Source organism: Rhinatrema bivittatum, chromosome 13 (assembly GCF_901001135.1).
Source record: "Rhinatrema bivittatum chromosome 13, aRhiBiv1.1, whole genome shotgun sequence".
NCBI lineage: Eukaryota > Metazoa > Chordata > Amphibia > Gymnophiona > Rhinatrematidae > Rhinatrema > Rhinatrema bivittatum.
In genome coordinates, this window is record NC_042627.1 from 83,616,878 (window position 1) to 83,637,087 (window position 20,210).

The following is a 20,210-nucleotide window of genomic DNA, read 5'->3' on the forward strand; positions in this document are numbered from 1 at the left end:
GTAGGTAGAGGATTTAGGAAGTTCCCTCCCAATCGCGTTGCCGCGCGTGAGTCAGCACAATCGGGCGCGTGTGTGCGTGCAAGTAGCTGATTTATAACATGTGAGTATTGGCGTGTGCATGTTATAAAATCAGTGCGCGCCAGTTTAAAAATTCACCTTTAAGTGTTTATAATGCATATTCACATTTTAAAATTAAAGATAAAATCATGAAAATATTAAACAAATGTATCCTACGCATTAAACATAAAGCTCCACCAGGCTCATTAAACTTCACATAAGCTGGCAGCACACACACGTCTCTTCCCAGCATTATCTTTTCATATAGTTAGGACTTCTAAACTTTACTCCTTGAAATTATACTGACTTCTATGTAAAATCTGGTCCTTAACAGGATAATGCATAGAAGCCAGAATCGCATCATAGATATTGCGATTTTCAAACCCACTTCCTGCACTCTCAACCACCGGTCGTCACTCTGTGGATCTGGTTCCTGTATCCATTGCAATGTTCTATTAGTCCTTCATGTAAGAAGAGTTTATCAAGACTTTGTCTATGGAGGCATCAACATCCAATGTCAAACATAACTGCACTCTGTCTGTGTGCATCCATAGTCCTGTATATACAAAATCTTATATACTCTCCCAAGAAGTGAAGATCTGTGCTCAGGAACATAAGAAGTTGCCATGCTGGGTCAGACCAAGGGTCCATCAAGCCCAGCATCCTGTTTCCAACAGTGGCCAATCCAGGAAATAAGAACCTGGCAAGTACCCAAACACTAAGAAGATCCCATGCTACTGATGCAATTAATAGCAGTGGCCATGCCCTAAGTAAACTTGATTAATAGCCGTTAATGGACTTGTCCTCCAAGAACTTATCCAAACCTTTTTTGAACCCAGCTACACTAACTGCACTAACCACCTCCTCTGGCAACAAATTCCAGAGCTTAATTGTGCATTGAGTGAAATAATTTTTTCTGATTAGTCTTAAATGTGCTACTTGCTAACTTCATGGAGTGCCCCCTGGTTCTTCTCTTATCCGAAAGTGTAAATAAGCAGATACAGGGGTACAGGTTCATTTTGAAACTTGCCATGCACTGGCGTGTCAGACAAGCCTGCTTTGTGTGCTTGCATGGGGCACCAGTTTAAAGCTTCACCTTCCTTAACCTCACATTTTCTGTGATCCTGAAATGATTCAATTGTAAGGCTTTGTATCCTCTCAGCCTGCCATTTGGTAAGAGCTTAAGCTAATGCCTTGCTGGATTTATTTGCAATAAATATTTTTAGGAAGGATGGTGAAGTCATCCTGGCCCACTACTGCCAACTCTGGTACATTATGCTTCTCCTCCTTAAAATTTGTTTAACTCATCACAGCTTTGCCCTCAATGTTAACCCCACCCCCCACCTCCGAAATCCTCATTCTTGGTCATAGCATAAGCTGTGTATGTCAAGTTTTAAACAATCAAAATGAATCAATTAAAATTTCCAACAGAGTCCAAAAGCTTGGGTCATCCTGGATCAAAAGCTCACCCTGAAATCTCATATTTCCACTGTCGCCCAAAAATCATTCGCAAAAGTAAACTTCTTCAGCATATAAAATCATTTATAAATGTACAGTACTTCAGCCTTTTATATTCTCATTTGCCACAAAGCAGAATAACAGCACTACAAGTCACCCACAACTGCACCAGGATGTAGGAACACATTAGCCCAGTACTGACTGTGCCAGAGTATCCTCAGTCATTCATCACCTGGATAAACGCTACAAGTCACCCAAAACTGCACCAGGATGTAGGAACAGATTACTGGTGCTGCTTGTACTGACTGTGCCAGTGTATCTTCAGTCATTCATCACCTGGATAAACGCTACAGTAAAACTGTGTGCACCCAGCTCTTCTCTGCACACATCACCAAGGGAGCGAGCGTGTGCATTTACAAAGCATTCAGGATGCTCGGAAAACCTTGTTCTTCAATATGGACCAGCCAGCTCCTTCCTGCACAGACTTTCAGCTCTTTGCCCAATTCTCAGTACTTTCTTGTATTTTATGCTCCTTGTTTTAATGGCTTTTATTATGTATGTTCAACTGTAACTCGCCCTGAACTCTGGATGGTGCAGGCTAGAAGTAATCTTAAATAAATAGGGAATGTGACGTTCGATCAGAACTGCAATGCCTTACTTTCATTTCTTAGCAACAAGGGATCTTCTGAGCTTGTCCTGCGCTCTCTTGAATTGCATTTCCATTTTTATCTCCTTCATGTCCCTGTGGAGGCTGCTCCATGCATCTACCGTTCTTTCCATGAGAAAGTATTTTCTGACGTTACCCGGAATGCTCTCTAGGATAAATACTAAGATGATCTGCAGAGTATAAATACCGGCACTTGTTAGTCTGTAGGGTGCAGCACAGTTCATTTCTATCAGTTTCTCATGCTTCATTCACTTAATCCTCTCTGTCTCTTCCCATTTTCCATGCCCTCTGCAGTGCTCACTGCTGAATCTCTGGTAGTTTTCTGTGCTGATGCTGCTGTGGTTTCATTCTCTCTCTAGCTTGCTTTTCTGGTCTTTGTCAAGCTAATCAAAGGGACTCTTAAGGGGTCCAAAAAGAATGATTTATAATCCTGGCATAAAGGACTTGAGAGAAAAAAAAGCATTTAAAAAGTGGCTGTCCTGCCCACATGCAGAAAACAGACAGACACAGACACTCGGCTTAATATTAGGAACATTCAGTTGTAGCCATGTCAATTTATTCATTTAGCTTGCTAGCCCCTAGATTCATCATTCTGCATCGCAGCAGTGCGGCTATGCCGCACTTATCGCCCCCATGGCGTCACGGGAAAAGGTGGTGATATTTCCTGCGCTGCTGCCGCTGATAATGTCAGCGCTGGTCCTCGCCGCGATGAGGACGCTATCACGTGAGATAAGGCACTAACGCATGCGACAGCAGCCCATCACAGAATAAAGAATGAGCCTATAAGTTTGTGCAGGGAGAACTCATGTACTGGCGCTGGCAGCGTCCCTGGGGTGGGCTCTGTGTGAGATTCAGGGCTCATTAGCAATGTTTAACTGCTTAACCCAAAGCCCCATATTCGGCTGCCCCACGAGCTGGGTAAGTGTCACGATGTTTGCTTATCAGACTTTCTAATATTGACACTTTTTTAAAAAAGTTAAATGTACAAATTTTAAAAGGCCTGAAGTAAAAAGAATTTGAGGAGCATTTTGCCAGAGAAAGTGCACCACTAATTACTAGTTTGGGAGCAGAAACCCTGTAGCCATGGACTGCAAAAGGAGGAAGCTGTGTGGTAGCTGAATTGGATCAGAGGAGGGACAAAACAGCCAATAAATTGGTCTGGAGTTAGGAGGAGGAATGGAGGGGAGAAGGTTCTGGGCTTGGGATAGAGAGGGAGGAGAGTGAGGGGATCTTGCCATTCATGTTGCCCTGGCAGGGGGTGATGAGCTTAGAGAAGGGGATCATTTGCATCCTTCTGGACTGCAAAGGGTGTTGGAGATTCCCAAACCTTTTGTCTGGAGAAGTAGATGAAGTGAAGCGGACAGTAGAGGAGATTTTAGAAGCAGTGAATGGGTGCAGCATGTGAGGAAGAATGGAAAAGATATGAGAGCGATGGATGACCGATGAGGAGACTCTCCAGCTGGGATTGTTTGGTTGCTGTAAAGCACATTGCTGGCCCTTGGTATAATGTTACTATGTGTGTAACCATTAGATTAGGAGGTACATAAAAGCAGGGAATTTGGAATAATCTCACTGCAGCACCAGCAGTGGCCACAAGGTGTCAGCGAGTGCCAGGGATGAGGACTCTGGCTCATGTAGCTGCAAGCTGCCTTTCAACCTTTTTTATGTTTTGGGTGACATTTCATATTTTTTAGCTGCATTAACTTAACAGTGAAATGCCTGGGAATACTTAGGCCCTCCTTACCTACCCACCCCAAGTTCTACTTTTTAAAATAAATTGTTTGTGAGACAGAGACCTAATTGCTGAAGCTTTAATTAGATTTTATTTAATTAAAATAATTTATATTTCACCAATTCAAATTATTTGCTCTTGGATGATTACAAAAGCAACATAAGGTAATATCATATATCATATCAATATAAACATTCCAAAACAAAAACATTAAACATCATAAAATCCATACAAACATAAATTGATTATAAATCAACATTTCATGTCTGACCCATAATTCGACAACAAGATATTGGAACAAAATGCATCAGCTGCCATACTCGGCACAAAAATGTTTGGACAGAAATCTATCTAGGCCATGGCTGCTGTTATACTAAGGCCTCTGTTACTATTTTAGAATTCTCCTGTGTTCATAAGAATTCGACTTGATTCTTGACTCCTGAAGAAGCAACAGTGAGTTGCGAAATGCCGGCCGCTGGCAGTGATGAGAGCCCTTTCCTGATTGGACGGTCCCAGTCACATGCTGCCTCCCTCGCGTTACCTGGCAGTGAGATGAGTGATGCGAGCCCTTTCCTGATTGGACGGTCCCAGTCACATGCTGCCTCCCTCGCGTTACCTGGCAGTGAGATGAGTGGCTACATTTCCCTCTTTCCAGATTTACCCACAGTGCCACCTCCTAATCTAAGCCCAGTAATTCTGTTGCTTTAATAATAATTTTTATAGGTAACGCCAGACCTCCTCCCTGTCTTTGTACCCAGTCCTTGCTTAATAGATTGTAGCCCAGAATAACTAACTATATCTGGTTTTTTTTATGTATAAGCAACTAACAAAACAGTACAATACACTTATAAAAGTTAGAAAATACTACAAATATCACACTAACTTTATATATAATACTTCATTTTATTATTTATTACAAAAATATTTTAAACACATCTTTACAGCAATCACAGAAATAAGTCCCTAAAGAGGAATATGTGATGATATTTGTAAGAGCAGCATGTTCATCTTTTCTAACTCTTCTTAGTATATTGCACTGTTTTGATAGTTGTTTATACTACTGAACAGTACAGCAGTTGCTTTTTCTGGTTTGTAGTTATTGTTTTCCATGTACCAGGCCTTCACAATAGCCACTACGTCCAAGCCAGCTTCTTCCATGACTGCCTCTTGATCTAGGACTCTCTCTCCCATACTGTGAGCATTAATGTACAGAGCGCTGCCCTGTTTCCCCCCGTTTCTTCGAATGCATTTATGGACCCCCTTATCTGAGTACTTTTCATACCTTGGGATTTTGTTCACCCTCCCGGATGATCCTCTCTTCTGTAAGGAGCTGCACCTCTTCTCTGACAGGTGGACCCCATCTCTGCTCAGCAGTCCTTGAAACGTCATCTTATGGTTCTGAAACGCTCTCGCCAACACCATTAACACAGCCTGAGCGCGAGCTTCCCTACCTGGGAGGATGCGCCCATCTGCTTCACCCTCCTTCCCAGGGCCATGAAGCAAATACCACGCAGTATCATGTGAGCAGCATTGGGAAAATAGTCAGGAAGCTTGAGGATTGCTGGCACCCAGCAGACAGCAGGTGTCCTGGGAAAATATGTCTTGAGGGCAGCATTCACCCCTCCTTTCCTTCCCGGGACAAGATGTCTTGTTAGCAACTAAATTTACTACCACTCGCTGTTCAGATATCTTCCCGACCCATACAGACATAATAATCGTATCTCCTGCCAGCCTAAATAAAGTGATATCATCATCGATAGCTGACCGACCGTCTTGCACAAATGTAATCGTATCCGAGTGCTGTAACGGAAACCTAGCATGCAAGATACCACTTACCTATACCCACAGTTCTCTCATGCAAGGTACCACTTACTTATACCCACAGTTCTCTCATGCAAGGTACCACTTACCTATACCCACAGTTCTCTCATGCACGGTACCACTTACTTATACCCACAGTTCTCTCATGCACGGTACCACTTACCTATACCCACAGTTCTCTCATGCAAGGTACCACTTACTTATACCCACAGTTCTCTCATGCACGGTACCACTTACTTATACCCACAGTTCTCTCATGCAAGGTACCACTTACTTATACCCACAGTTCTCTCAGGATTCAACATTTTACTTATTTCTTCTTGCAGAGGTACAAAAGACTTTTCCCCCAAAATTCTTCATAACAAGGACATCCCCTGAGGTTTCCTCACCAAAATGTCTGGGAACACAATCGGGCCCAGATTTGGGCAAAGGCCAAGTGCCTAAGGTGCCAAATTCTATAGGAGCCTGAAGAGGACTTGTTTTAGGGATGAGGGGCAGCACAGTAGCAATCTGGCACCCCTCATAACATCTGGAGCAGTGAAGGAGGCACCACCCTGGTCCTGCCTGCAGGTACCAAAATCTTAAATCTGGCCCTGAGCACAATCTGTCACCCCGTCCCCCCACAGTCTCCTTCCTGCCACGTGGCCGGTACTACTTCCTCTTAGCCCTTTCGGCCTGCACAGCTGATGCTACTCTAGCTCTTGCTTCTTTTGGCGACCGTGATGGCCCGTGATGTCATCAGTGCGCCAGCCCGCGACTGTAGCCCTGGAGCTGTGATTCACGTGCTCTGTCCATTCTCCATACAACTGGTTCCAGGTTTCTACTGAAACTTGTCGCTTGCCACTGCCACATATCCCCTGATATTATCCAATGTTCCACTTTTGTGTTTTAAATTGGGAGCAATTACCGTCTGTTTCTGGAAGGGGTTGCTGTCTTCATTGGTCCACGTAGATCACTATGGATTAGTTGCAGTTGCCGTTTTAGCAGTAGAGCACATGTTGCTTTCTCTTTCAGACAGCACCTGCATTTCAGGGTCCCCTGTGCAGGGAGATATCTCTAAACATAACATCTGTTTGTTCAGCATCTGGGCATTTGTCCCGTGTGCCTGTGTGGTGCTTCTCTGCAAGTTGTCACCCGCAGCCCCTGGAGCTGTTATGCATGGCCCGTTGTGCACATATCCACGTGGAAGGGCCCAGCAAACCTGCTCATTGCACTGATAGCAGGCGTCATACAGAGGTGCTGCCACATGGAATGCATTTCCCATCTGCTAGCTACACTTTATTTTTCAAATTGTTTTCAATGTTTATGAAACAAAACTTGCTTGTTGCTGCTGAATCAATAAGCCAGTCTGCCACATTACTCCAGTTCCAAAGCAAATCATTATTTTTCAGCCTCAGAACTGCAGTTGGCAGCTTCCTTTGTCTCTGTGAATCTCTGGGCTGGGCTTTTTCTCTGTAATGCCCCCTTCTCTCCACAGTGATAAGACATTCATCAGCTGCTTTCTGTTTAGGTAGTGTTGCTTCCCTGGGCTGTACCTTCTGCTCTGTGAGGAATTTTAGCTCCTTCACCGACCGCCCTCCCCCCGATAACGCTTTGTCTCTTGCCTCATGATTGGTATTTGGGCTTTGGATTTTTGGTTGTGCCTTTTTGGATTGAAATGCAGTTGGCGCCCCCTTGAATACTCTTCCCTCTTCTCTAGTCTCATGTGACTAGAGACTTCTAGTCACTTCTCTGCTACTGTTTTCCTCATTTTCTCATGTGACCTCTTTTTTTGGAAGTGGTAACTCCCTTCAGGGCACATGACTAATTTACCTTCACTCTCCATGCCTGGGGGAGGGAGGGGGGGAGCTCTTGCTTGTGGCCATAGTGCACAGACGTCAGTCTGTCTGAAGAATAGAGGTGATTCCCAGCAGGTCTGGGTGTTAAATGAAAGTTTACTGATCAATACTCATAAATTAAAGTGCATCCTTCCGTAATGTGGACTTTACCTCTGAATGTTGAACACGTGTGTCTGGTTCTAGATAGGCAGGTGTCCTTTATTCAGGCATCCGGGTAGCCCCTGGTGACTTTTAATGTGTGCAGTGTACCCAGCGGCTGTGAGGGAATCGTACTGGAGGGATCCTTTCATTTTTTCCTGACTCTCAGCCTGTCCTGCTCCCTTGCTTGTGGAGATCCAAACGGGGTCCCCAGAAATATCCGTAAATAAGGGATGTAACTTCTCTTGGGATCACGTTAGTTCTCAGTGAGGAAGGTGCAAGTCCAAAAATACTTCAGAAGTTAAACCGGCTACGTCTTCTGCCCTCACTCTGGTGCTTGCCTGCCTTGCTTTCCAGGAGGCTCTTAGTTTTTACCACAAAAGGGCATCAGGCTTACAAATCTCTCTCTCTGGCATTGGGAGGTTTCACTTCTAAAACCTGGGAGACCTCAGCAGAGAGTGGGAAAATAATTATCCTTACTGTTTGACTACGTCCTCAAACTGATCCAAAAGTGTCTTAGAAGGGATGGGGCTAAATAGTGTTCAGGCATCCAATCCAGATCCTCCAGCTGGGAGGGCCTGAGGGGGATGGATGGCTCCTTCTCAGTGTGTTTATAATACAAGGAGAGCCAGAGCAGGGGCTCTGTCACGCTTACATGAAACAAACAGGCATACGTTTCCTTCTAAAGACTTTAAAAGAGGATCGTGTGACTCCCCGCTAGTAATCTGTCTCCACAACTTTACCTGCTCTCTCTCCTTTCAGGATCCTCGGCCTCTTCCCTATCTGCTTCATGATGATCCCTATAACTTTGATATAAACCTGAGTGTGGCCATTAAAGGTAATGATTACTTTCTCAATCTCTCACACATTTCTGCTATGTAATTGATTTCTTGCAGTGCTGCATAGAAGGAAGGATTTGAGATGTCCTGCATAAGCAAATGAAGATGTACATCAGTTTCTGTATGTGGGACAAGAGCTTCATCTGGGCCAAGAGGCCTAAATTCAACCCTAGCTTGTGTGAAGCCTGGGGGTAGCTGGTGTACCAGTTAGCAAGTAGAAAGAGAGAGTGAGAGGTGATGATGATTATGGGTAACTCGTGGTCATTTCTGAGAGTGTCTGTGGAACCACAGGAAGATAATTTAACATCCAGAATTTTTGATGGAGGAGAAATCTCATCCTCCTGGTGATGGAGTTAATTAGCAAGTCCTGGAGGTACCGCTGATATTCCCTGAGGTCTCATGTTGTAATCATCCTAGGAGTGTCTGCGGGTGCTGCTGTCTTCTGGTTGCAACAGGTTTGAGAATTTGGGTAAGAGACATTTTGAGGGGGGTTGTTTGTTTTAAATGTGCTCCGCCCCTGGTCCAGACTATGAATTACCCCTATGAGTACCACATGAGAAATTATACTTACTAATATGATTTATGTTCAGTGTCATAGTCTGCATGGAGAATGAGACAGGGTCCCGGTCACCCCGATATCACAATTCTGTGCCACAGACCAGATAAGATCATCACACCAGAATGAAACAGTAATTAACCCTTTTACTAGTACTGTGTAAATAGACAGTAAATCCAACTGGAACATTAACAGTGGTGAAGTATAACATAAACTTGCAGTTTTCTTATTTTAAATCAAACAATGCAAAAATAACACTGGGTATGGTCTGTTAGCCTGGGAAACCAACAAACTCATATGGACAATAAAAAAAAAAAAAAAAAAGGAACGCTAATAGAGAGATTGTGGAGAAAACCAGTGAAATACGCAACTTTCAAAAATTGTCTTTACCCCTGAGTACTCAAAAATAAAAAGGGGGAGAGGGAATAGATCCACCCAAAGGTCACCAGTTTGTAAAGGGTGCACCCTGTCCCAAACACAAAATTTTATGGGAAAAAGAATGAAAAAGTCCCTCTTGATGGTGGAGCAGGCAAGATGACAAACCAAACAGATGAGCAGTGCAGGGTGTGAAAGGTCTCTCTCTCTCTCTCGCTCTCTCTCTGGAGAGCTTCTCCAAATGATTTACTTGGTACCAAACAGAAAGTGGGCCTGGTTTCAGTCTCTTATGGAAAGATCATGGTCCATCAGTTTTTCTTTCCCAGTACCTGCCACGAAGGGTTTGTGCTTGACTTTGGCTGAAAGGCTGAAGCAGTTAAGATGAGATACTGAATTTGTGACAAAAGCAAGGAAATAATCCTCCTCTCTCCTTTGCTAAGATAATCTCTGTGCAAAGTTGAGATTACTTAACTCGGACTCTTAGGAGGGTGATCCATCAATGTGCTCCTGGGCCTGGATATCTCTGGAAGGAAAGTATCTCTCTCTCTCAGCTCCTGGTTCCTCTGTCCCTTGTTGGGATTTTACATGTAGCTCGTCTATGAAGCAAAAATAGCTGTCTGCCTCTCTTTCCTCAAAGCGCAGACTTCAGTCTCTCCCTCTCCCCAATTAGCTCTACGGGAGAAGAACTGATTGCAGAGCTACCAGATGCACTTCGCTCTTCCTGGCTCCAACTCTTGGTTGTCCCCACCCTGCACACACAGAGCCAGCCAAATTGTGCCTTTTCTACCTTAAATGGTCTCCCAGAATTCCTTTGGCTTCCTTCTCTGCCAGCTATGTAGTGCTGTTCTCTGGGCAGGCCAAACAATACAGCCCTTTTCCCAGCTTGTTAACACTGTGAGTGCTGGATGATGGGTTTTGTAAAATGTTTCTTATTCACAGGAGAGCACTCAGGGATTTTTATGTATTTTTATATTCCTTCACCTGTGCTGTGGCAGCTTTCAGTCTCTGCAGGGTTGGAGACCTTTTTTGACAGGTCCAAAACACATCACTCAGATCCAGACACAACTCGGTCCACATTGTAAGGTCCCAACACATGATAAGCTTGTGGGGACAGGAACCTGTTTTATAATAGTTTGCTACACAACTATGGCACAGAGTGGTAGAAGACCTAGGAAAGGAGTCGTGTCCTGCAGGCAGTCAAGTGACCCCAGGCTGACACTTGGAGAAAAGGGAGCAAGCAGAGAGACTATCTGCCATTATCTAGCACAGTACTGTGACTGTCCATACATCTCATAACATCTCCTGCTCCTCCTGAGCTAGAACGCTTATCTAAGTGGACTTTACACCATCTCCACTCCAGATTAGTCCTCTTTCCTCTGCCTGCCTTGGGATTGCTCTCTCCTCTGCCCCTGCGCTTTTTGGTGATTATATATTAATATATTTCCACATTAGAGAAGCTTGAGCAGGACACCCAAGCGGAATGACCAGTCGTACATACATGGAGTGTGACAAATGCGCGCACACAGTAACATCATGGATTTAGACTGATGAGGACCTTTTTTGCTACATCTGTTCTGCCAGTTCTTCAGCCTGCCTCCTTCAGCTGTGGGTGACTCCACTGTCAGCTAAACAAGCTTGACCTTCGGTCGTCATCCTCCTATATCTGCTTGTCTCCAGTCTCTTGGAACCTCCTTATAAAGAAATGAACTTGTCATACCTCCTTCCACAGATTATCCCCTCTCAGTGAGGCTGAATATGATGAAGTAAGAAGGAGCTTTAAAATCATCACCTGCAAAATGAAATAAAACTGAGAGAGAAGAATGTAAATTGCTTGAAATAACGGAGTTCTTTAAGAATGTGCTTCAGTATTGTAAGAGAGGGGAGCTGCCTCTCCATCCCTAGACTAAGTGTGTGCTGGGTCTGATTGCTTTCTCTCTCTGCTAGGAGAAGGAATGACCGAGGCAGCCACCATCTGCAAATCCAACTTTAAGGTAGGTGGGGCAGGAGTCCTTTACACAGGAAAGAGGCTCCTGGCATTATCTCCAGGGGAGAGGTGGCTGAGGAACAGGGGCAGGCAATACCAGTCCTTGAGTGCCATAAGCCGGTTGGGTTTTCAGGATATCCACAATGTATATAAGATCATAAGAAATTGCCATACTGGGTCAGACCAAGGGTCCATCAAGCCCAGCATCCTGTTTCCAACAGAGACCAATCCAAACATTTAGATAAATCTCAAGCTACTGATGCAATTAATAGCAGTGGCTATTTTCTAAGTCAACTTGATTAATAGCAGTTAATGGACTTCTCCTCCAAGAACTTATCCAAACTTTTTTTAAACCCAACTGCACTAAGCACATCCTCTGGCAACAAATTCCAGAGTTTAATTGTGCACTGAGTGCAAAAGAACTTTCTCCGATTAGTTTTAAATGTGCCACATGCTAACTTCATGGAGTGCCCCCTAGTCCTTCTATTATCCGAAAGAGAGTAAATACTGATTTACATCTACTCGTTCAAGACCTCTCATGATTTCACAGACCTCTATCATATCCCCTCTCAGCCATCTCTTCTCCAAGCTGAACAGCCCTAACCTCTTTAGTCTTTCCTCATAGGGAAGCTGTTCCATCCCCTTTATCATTTTGGTAGCCCTTCTCTGTACCTTCTCCATCGCAATTATATCTTTCTTGAGATGCGGCGACCAGAATTGTACACAGTATTCAAGCTGCGGTCTCACCATGGAGAGATACAGAGGCATTATGACATCCTCTGTTTTATTCATTATTCCCTTCCTAATAATTCCCATCATTCTGTTTGCTTTTTTGACTGCTGCAGCGCACTGAGCCAATGATTTCAATTTGTTTATCCACTATGACGCCTAGATCTTTCTTGGGTGGTAGCTCCTAATATGGAACCTAACATTGTGTAATTATAGCATGGGTTATTTTTCCCTATATGCATCACCTTGCACTTATCCACATTAAATTTCATCTGTCATTTGGACGCCCAATCTTCCAGTCTCACAAGGTCCTCCTGCAATTTATCACATTCCGCTTGTGATTTAACCACTCTGAATAATTTTGTATTATCTGCAAATTTGATAACCTCACATGTCGTATTCCTTTCCAGATCATTTATATATATATATATATATAGTGGTTTTTAACCACTTCTACCTATTGTTCATGGCTATCCCTTGTTTGATGTAACCCTTGTTCGATATAACCCTTGTTTGATGTAATTTTAACCTTGGTTCAATGTAAACCGATGTGATATGTCTTTTCATGAACGTCGGTATAGAAAAGTTCTAAATAAATAAATATATATTGAAAAGCACAGGTCCTAGTACAGTTCCTTGAGGCACTCCACTGTTTACCCTTTTCCACTGAGAAAATTGTCCATTTAATCCTACTCTCTGTTTCCTTTCTTTTAACCAGTTTGTAATCCACAAAAGACATCGTGACTTATTCCAATGACCTTTTACTTTTCTTAGAGCTTCATCCAAACACACTACATCTACCGGTTCACCTTTATCCACATGTTTATTAACCCCTTCAAAAAAGTGAAGCAGATTTGTGAGGCAAGACTTGCCCTGGGTAAAGCCATGCTGACTTTGTTCCATTAAACCATGTCTTTCTATATGTTCTGTGATTTTGATATTTAGAACACTTTCCACTATTTTTCCTGGTACTGACGTCAGGCTAACCGGTCTGTAGTTTCCTGGATCGCCCCTGGAGACCTTTTTAAATATTGGGGTTACATTAGCTGCCCTCCAGTCTTCAGGTACAATGGATGACTTTAATGATAGATTACAAATTAATTACTTAATAGATCTGAAATTTCATTTTTGAGTTCCTTCAGAACCCCGGGGTGTATACCATCCGGTCCAGGTGATTTACTACTCTTCATTTTGTCAATCAGGCCTACCACATCTTCTAGGTTCACCGTGATTTGGTTCAGTTCATCTGAATCATTACCCATGAAAACCTTCTCCGGAATGGGTGTCTCCCCAACATCCTCTTCAGTAAATACTGAAGCAAAGAAATTGTTTAATTTTTTCATGATGGCCTTATCTTCTCTAAGTGCCCCTTTAACCCCTCGATCATCTAACGGTCCAGTTGACTCCCTCACAAGCTTTCTGCTTTGGATATATTTTAAAAAGGTCTTACTGTGAGTTTTTGCCTCTACGGCCAACTTCTTTTCAAATTCTCTCTTAGCCTGTCTTATCAATGTCTAACTTGCCAGCACTTATGCTTTATCTTATTTTCTTCTGTTAGATCCTTCTTCCAGTTTTTGAATGTAGTGGATGAGTGGAGAGGCCAAGCATAGAAGTGCAATGCATGAATATTCAGTGAGATATCTTGAAAACCCAACTGGCTTGTAGTACTTGAGGACCAGAGTTAACTACCCTCATGCCACAGATGTACTGCACTGTACTTCACTCATGCTCCAGACCACAGGCAGCCTGTTTCTGTGCTCCTCCTCCTCCAATCCATAATAAAAGGAAGACAATTACAACATCTCCACCAAGATAGGCTGTCGGTCAAAACTGTGGGAGATGCATCTCTTATTTATTTAAAAGCATGTATTACCCACCCTTCCTACGGTTAGGGTGGGGTAGAATATGAATATACTTAAATCAGGGGGACAAGATAAACAGAGTACATTACATAATTCTTCAGTATGGGGTAACCATGTACTGCAAGTGGTGACATAGTGGAAAAACGGGGGGGGGGGGGGGGGGGGGGGGGGGGTCCAACACGACAGAGGAGTCAAAATTGGTGCCAAAACAGCTACATTGAACTACCTGGGAAGGGATATGTAGGGGATGATGTATTATTGCTTAGGTTTGGGAATGCTTGTTTGAAGAGGAAGGCTTTTGGCACTTTTTTAAAGAATATTCTTTCTCAGAAGCATCTTACTACTTTAGGTAGGTTGTTCTATAAGCGGGGACCTGCAGTAAAGAAAGCACATTCTCCGGTTTCATCAAGGCGGGTGAATTTTGGAGATGGGACATCTAATAGCATTAGGTTTGCTGACCTGAGGGGCCTGGATGGGGTGTGGATTTTTAGAAGTGATGAAATTCAGGGGGAGTATAAATTGTAAATAGTGGAGTGTATGATCATAGCAAGCTTGTAAAGTATACAGTGTGAGATTGGGAGCCAGTGTAGTGTTTCAAGGACAGGAGAAATATGTTCATGAATGGGAGAGTTAGTTAGAAGTTTTGCTGCTGAGTTTTATATGATCTGCAGTGGTGGATCGTGTTTAGAGGGACACCTGTTAAGAGAGAGAGTTATAGTAACCTATACCGAAGAATAATAAAAATTGGAGGACCAACCGGAAATTGGAGAGTTCCAGAAGGGGCTTGAGGTGGCAGAGTAGACATAGTTTGTAAAAGGATGAGTTGGTAATGGCTCTTATACAGTCGTGCATAGAGAGAGAGGGGTTGATAAGGACTCTCAGATTGCATACTGTTTGGGAAACGGTGATTGACTGGGAATCGAATGAAGTTGTTGGGTGTGTTTTCGACTGGAGAGCGTGACGGAACAATGATTTCTGTTTTAGAGATGTTGAGGGCTAATTTATTGTAATGAAGCCATTTTTGGATGGTTATAAGACAGTGTTTGAGGAATGATTCCGTCAGGGACCATGTTTCTTTTAGCGGAAAAAAGAATTGGATGATATCAGCATAGATCTTGTAGTGAATTCCAAGGCCAGCATGGGTGCAGCATACTGATGTTAAGTAGACAAATAGGGCAGTGGAGAGAGCAGATCCTTGGGGTACCCCAGTGCTCAGTGGCGTTACGGTGCAGGTAAAAGAATAGATATGGACTTGTTGGGTCCTTTTGCTGAGGTATGAAGAGAACCAGGACAGAACAGATCCAGTTTTGCTGATAGAGTGCAGTCTGGAAAGTAAGAAGGAATGATTTATAATGTCAAATGCAGAGGAGATGTGAAGGAGACATAGAAGGAAGGCTGAACCTTGATCAAAGCCCCTCTCAGCATGTCTAAATTGGTGAGCAACAGTAATTCAGTGCTATGGTGCTTCCTAAAGGCAAAGTGATATTGATTCAGGTTATGATTAGAGTCTATAAAGTTGCAGAATTGGCAAAGAACCGCTGTTTCTATGCCTTTGGCCATGAATGAAAGAGAGGAGATCGGGCAGTAATTGGAGATAAGGGTTGGATCAGCTGCTGGCATTTTGATTATGGGGCAGACTGAGGCCTATTTTAGGAGATCAGGAACAACACAGTGTTGGAGTGATGAATTAATGAAGTTCATAATGAAAGGTGCAATTCTTATATTGTCCAGCTTATGGCACACAGTCTCTTATACCTACCCTTGCTGTTCTGATTTGTTTTGATTTTCTTCCTGCTCTCACACTTGCATGCCCACTCAATCTGTGCTTTTTCTGGATTCGGTTATTGTCTCTTCCTAGCACATGTACTGGACCATGAAGCAGCAGCTTGTCCATCACACCATCTCCGGATGCAATGTCCGGCCTGGGGACCTCTTGGCTTCTGGCACCATCAGTGGACCGGTAAGTTGCTGCTGCTCTGCTGCCACTGTACAGACTGCAGTGCCACATGGAAGATGGTGAGGGTGGTTGCACCTCACAGTTGTGTATAATGCATTGAGCAGCAGTCACATGGAAGAGATGGTGAGGGTGGTTGCACCTCACAGTTGTGTATAATGCATTGAGCAGCAGTCACATGGAAGAGATGGTGAGGGTGGTTGCACCTCACAGTTGTGTATAATGCATTGAGCAGCAGTCACATGGAAGAGATGGTGAGGGTGGTTGCACCTCACAGTTGTGTATAATGCATTGAGCAGCAGTCACATGGAAGAGATGGTGAGGGTGGTTGCACCTCACAGTAGTGTATAATGCATTGAGCAGCAGTCACATGGAAGATGGTGAGGGTGGTTGCACCTCACAGTTGTGTATAATGCATTGAGCAGCAGTCACAAGGAAGATGGTGAGGGTGGTTGCACCTCACAGTTGTGTATAATGCATTGAGCAGCAGTCACATGGAAGATGGTGAGGGTGGTTGCACCTCACAGTTGTGTATACTGCATTGAGCAGCAGTCACATGGAAGATGGTGAGGGTGGTTGCACCTCACAGTTGTGTATACTGCATTGACGACTTTCTAATTTTAGGAAGCAGAGAGTTATGGTTCAATGCTGGAACTCTCCTGGAAGGGAAGCAAGCCCATTCCGCTTGGAGCGAGCCAGACCCGCACCTTCCTGCAAGATGGGGATGAAGTCTTTATAACAGGTGAGAGCCAAGTTCTTACAGTGTCACCCTGTCTTCTCTCCTGATTTCAGTTTAAGAAAAAAGCATTGCTTTGTAGACTCCTGGTGCAGTCTCAGGTGATTAAGACGTTTGAATAAAGACAAAGATATTGTGCTTTACTTTCTTCTGACTTTATGATCTCTCCCTCTGCTGTTCCTTGCCATTAGCTTTATGCTCCATGCCATGGTGGTGCCATTCTCACCCCACCCTGTGCTGTGGGCAGGGGTCCTGGGCAAAAGTCAAGGATGGGGACCCCTATTTGTCCTTTATTGCCTCACAACCCCCTTTGATGAAGAATAAAGTAAGCGGATTCCACAGTACATATCTCATCAGTAATGCACACACCACTTGCTTCCCGGTGGCAACACATCTCCTCCCCTGAACAAAAACCCCACCTTCAGTGTCTTGGGAGTGAGATGCCCCACACAACACTTCCGCAGTCTCTTCCTCAGCAGTGGAGGCTCCCCCAAAGCAGGCAGCAAACCTGCTGGTGGTGCTGGTGGTGGCGGTGCTGGTGGTGGCGGTGGTGGTGCTGGTGGTGGGGAGCTCCTGCATTCTGACCTGGGCTTCTGTGGCCATAGGGGTGGGGATGGATCCCAGACGGGTGGCTTCCTCAGGCCTGGATAGGGAGGCCGTTGAGGGCAGGAGAAGCTCTCAAGCAGAAGGATGCAGAGGGAGAGCTGAGGAAGAGGTAAGAGCTTGCAAACACAAGGTAGCAGCAGTGCATGGAACAGCATTGTCTTCTGCTGTGCTTCCCGAGTCTTACGGCGGTGCATCTTCTGCACCTCTGACCCTCTTCCTGCTGGGAGAGTGAACCAGAAAAGTGAGGGGAATGCAGCCACAGGTACACACAGCATGGGTTGAGAAACTCCTGTGTAACTGATTTGCTTCTTCACTAGATCAGACAGGATATCACCTGCACTCTTCCAGCACAGGGTCCCAGGCACTACCAGTGCCTTTGTGATGCTGTGAGATTTCCATTTTTCTGAGGCACATGTGGCGTTCACTTTATGCCCATGCTGGCATGTAGCAGGAGTATTGGCTCACGACCTGAGTGTGTGTCCCCGTGACCTAAGAACGGACTCGCGCGGCCCCATCTCACTCTCTTCTTCTCCTTTTTGTGATGTTTGTGTTTTAGGTTTCTGCCAAGGGGATGGTGACCGCATTGGATTTGGGTGCTGCTCTGGGAAGGTACTGCCAGCCATTTCTGCTTGAAAGGATCTCCTCAGGGCTGCAGTGCTGGCACCAGTAAGGACTCGTCTTGTTTCATAAATAAAAGTGGAATAAAAAATCATTCCTTGATTATAGAAGGACTTTCACTGGTGGCTTCCACAAGGGTCATGACTGAAAAGGGTCAGTCCCCATCACTTCTCTGTCCTCACTTTTAGATTTTCCTTTTTCTTATTAAAAACACAAATGGATGAGCCCTGTGTATTCTCTATAGTTATTGCATAAAGTTGTGATTATTTCTGAAGGAACAGCAGAACGGCTGAGGGATGGGCTTGCAGCTCGCCTGTCTTCAGTCAACCAGGGCTTCAATATTCAACAGACTTACCTGGCTGAAATCAGATTTTAGCTGGATAAACCCTTTAACAGGTTAAATTTGTGCAGTTAACATTGCAAGTGGCACAGATTTCACCAGATGAAAATGGACCCCAGTAGAGGTGTTCCTGGGTTTAGCTAGGTAACCGCTGCCACACAAGTAACTACCCTAAATATAGCAGCTCAAACTATGAGCGGGATCACACCATGCAGGTTCCCTATTCAAAATCCTTTTTTCATTAAGTTGTGGGCCCTTAAAAGCGACAAAATGAGTGGTAAGGATTCCCAGAAATGCTCCATCCTCAAAATGCAAGCTGAAAAAGGAACTTAATAAGAAGCTGATCTCTGCATGGATAGCGCTACTGAAGACTCAGCATCGAGGGAGGATGAACGCGAGATTCACAGGTACTCACGACCTCTGGGGATGCTTTTAAAAAATATTTTGATAATTTCTCTGACAAGATGATGAAATCTATACTAAACTTAGCATCGCCGTCTGCATGCGAGCAAGGAGACTGTTTGGATGGCGTTGATTGCAGAGTAACAGACTGGGAACTCGCTCACATGGCAGATGGTCAGAAAAGGTCTTGGATGAGTCACATGACCTCGAAATCAGCGGGCGCTGTAGTAACATAATGGAGTCTTGGTCTCCACAGACTGCGAGGATTGAGTCGTTGCGACCTTTGTGTCAGTTAAATTGAATGGGGTCCACCAATCCTTGGCTCCTCCACCCAGCCCAAAGGGTCGACCGCAAGACATTATAGCCCGATTGTACAATTTTGTGGACAAGCAATTGAGTGTTAAATTCAGCAAGACAAAAGAAGGACCTTATTTTCCAAGGCACAACTGGGCCTATGTCTGACCCATTTACCATATACAGAGGTATTAGACAGGGGTGTCCCCTTTTGCCATCTTTATTTAATTTGGCACAAAAACTTAGGGACTGTAAGGAAATTGAGGGTTTTCAATTTCGGTCTGTATCTCGCAAAATCTCCTTATTATATGGATGATATTTTGTTATATATATTACGTGACCTAAAACATCCATGCCAGCCATATTAACAGTGCTGGAGAGAGATGGGACCTTGTCAGGATACACAATTACACAAAGGGACAGATTTTCAAAGAAGCGCGCACACATGGATGCCCGATTTTATAACATGAGTGCGCAGGCCTTCACCTGTTCTCTCCCAGGCCTGTGAGGGACTTCCCTTCCCCCTACTCTATCCTTCCCACCCCTTCCCCTAACCTTTCCATCCCCTAGCCCTATTTTAACCACCCCGACCTCTATCTTACCTTTTGCTCCTGCCGGCAGCATGCCAGCACACAATCCTCTGACACAGCAGCAAATGGCAGGTGTGCTAGAGACCTCTGGCCCCGCCCCCAGACCACCCCTTTTTTTGAAGCTACGCGCGTTGCCAGGCCTTTATAAAATAAGCCAGGAGTGCATAATCCATAATCCGGCCCAAAGTCTTTTAATGTGCCTGGCACCTGGGGGTAATCTGCACTCATTTGGAGGGAATTTTTCCATGGTGGAGAATAGTTTCAAATATTTAAGAACATAAGAACCTGCCATACTGGGTCAGACCAAGGGTCCATCAAGCCCAGCATCCTGTTTCCAACAGTGGCCAATCCAGGCCATAAGAACCTGGCAAGTACCCAAAACTAAGTATGGTGATCCCCTCAAACCTATTGAATTTGTATTATCTCTTATCTCATGCCTTCAGAGTAATCCAGTTTTATCTCATCTTACATTATCTCTAGCTTTGAAGGATTGGGGTAAGGGAGTTTGAGATGTTTCGATCAGATTTGGGTTAGAGGTCAATTTCTGAACTTCATGTTGAAGTGCTTGATATGTACTTTTACGATTGCAAAGAGCCATAGAGAGGCACAATGCA

The 20,210-nt window shown here is 44.3% G+C and overlaps 2 protein-coding genes across 6 annotated transcripts in view; one reads left to right on the forward strand and one right to left on the reverse strand.

Moving 5' to 3' along the window:
* The window catches only part of FAH (fumarylacetoacetate hydrolase), a 44,529-nt gene extending 26,335 nt beyond the window's left edge, over positions 1-18,194 (forward strand). For 2 of the 3 annotated variants that reach the window (XM_029574579.1, XM_029574580.1), the window contains 5 exons: positions 8,474-8,549; positions 11,426-11,472; positions 15,915-16,016; positions 16,635-16,752; positions 17,909-18,194. In XM_029574579.1, coding sequence (XP_029430439.1) covers positions 8,474-8,549; positions 11,426-11,472; positions 15,915-16,016; positions 16,635-16,752; positions 17,909-17,985 — 420 coding nt within the window. In that variant the 3' untranslated portion in view covers positions 17,986-18,194. The remainder of the gene's footprint in view (positions 1-8,473; positions 8,550-11,425; positions 11,473-15,914; positions 16,017-16,634; positions 16,753-17,908) is intronic. The other variant, XM_029574581.1, reaches the window with a different exon arrangement.
* The window catches only part of CTXND1 (cortexin domain containing 1), a 43,742-nt gene continuing 34,012 nt past the window's right edge, over positions 10,481-20,210 (reverse strand). For 2 of the 3 annotated variants that reach the window (XM_029574584.1, XM_029574583.1), the window contains one exon: positions 10,482-11,288. The gene's annotated coding sequence lies outside the window, so the exon portion shown is untranslated. Of the gene's footprint in view, positions 11,289-20,210 lie in introns of all 3 variants that reach the window. The other variant, XM_029574585.1, reaches the window with a different exon arrangement.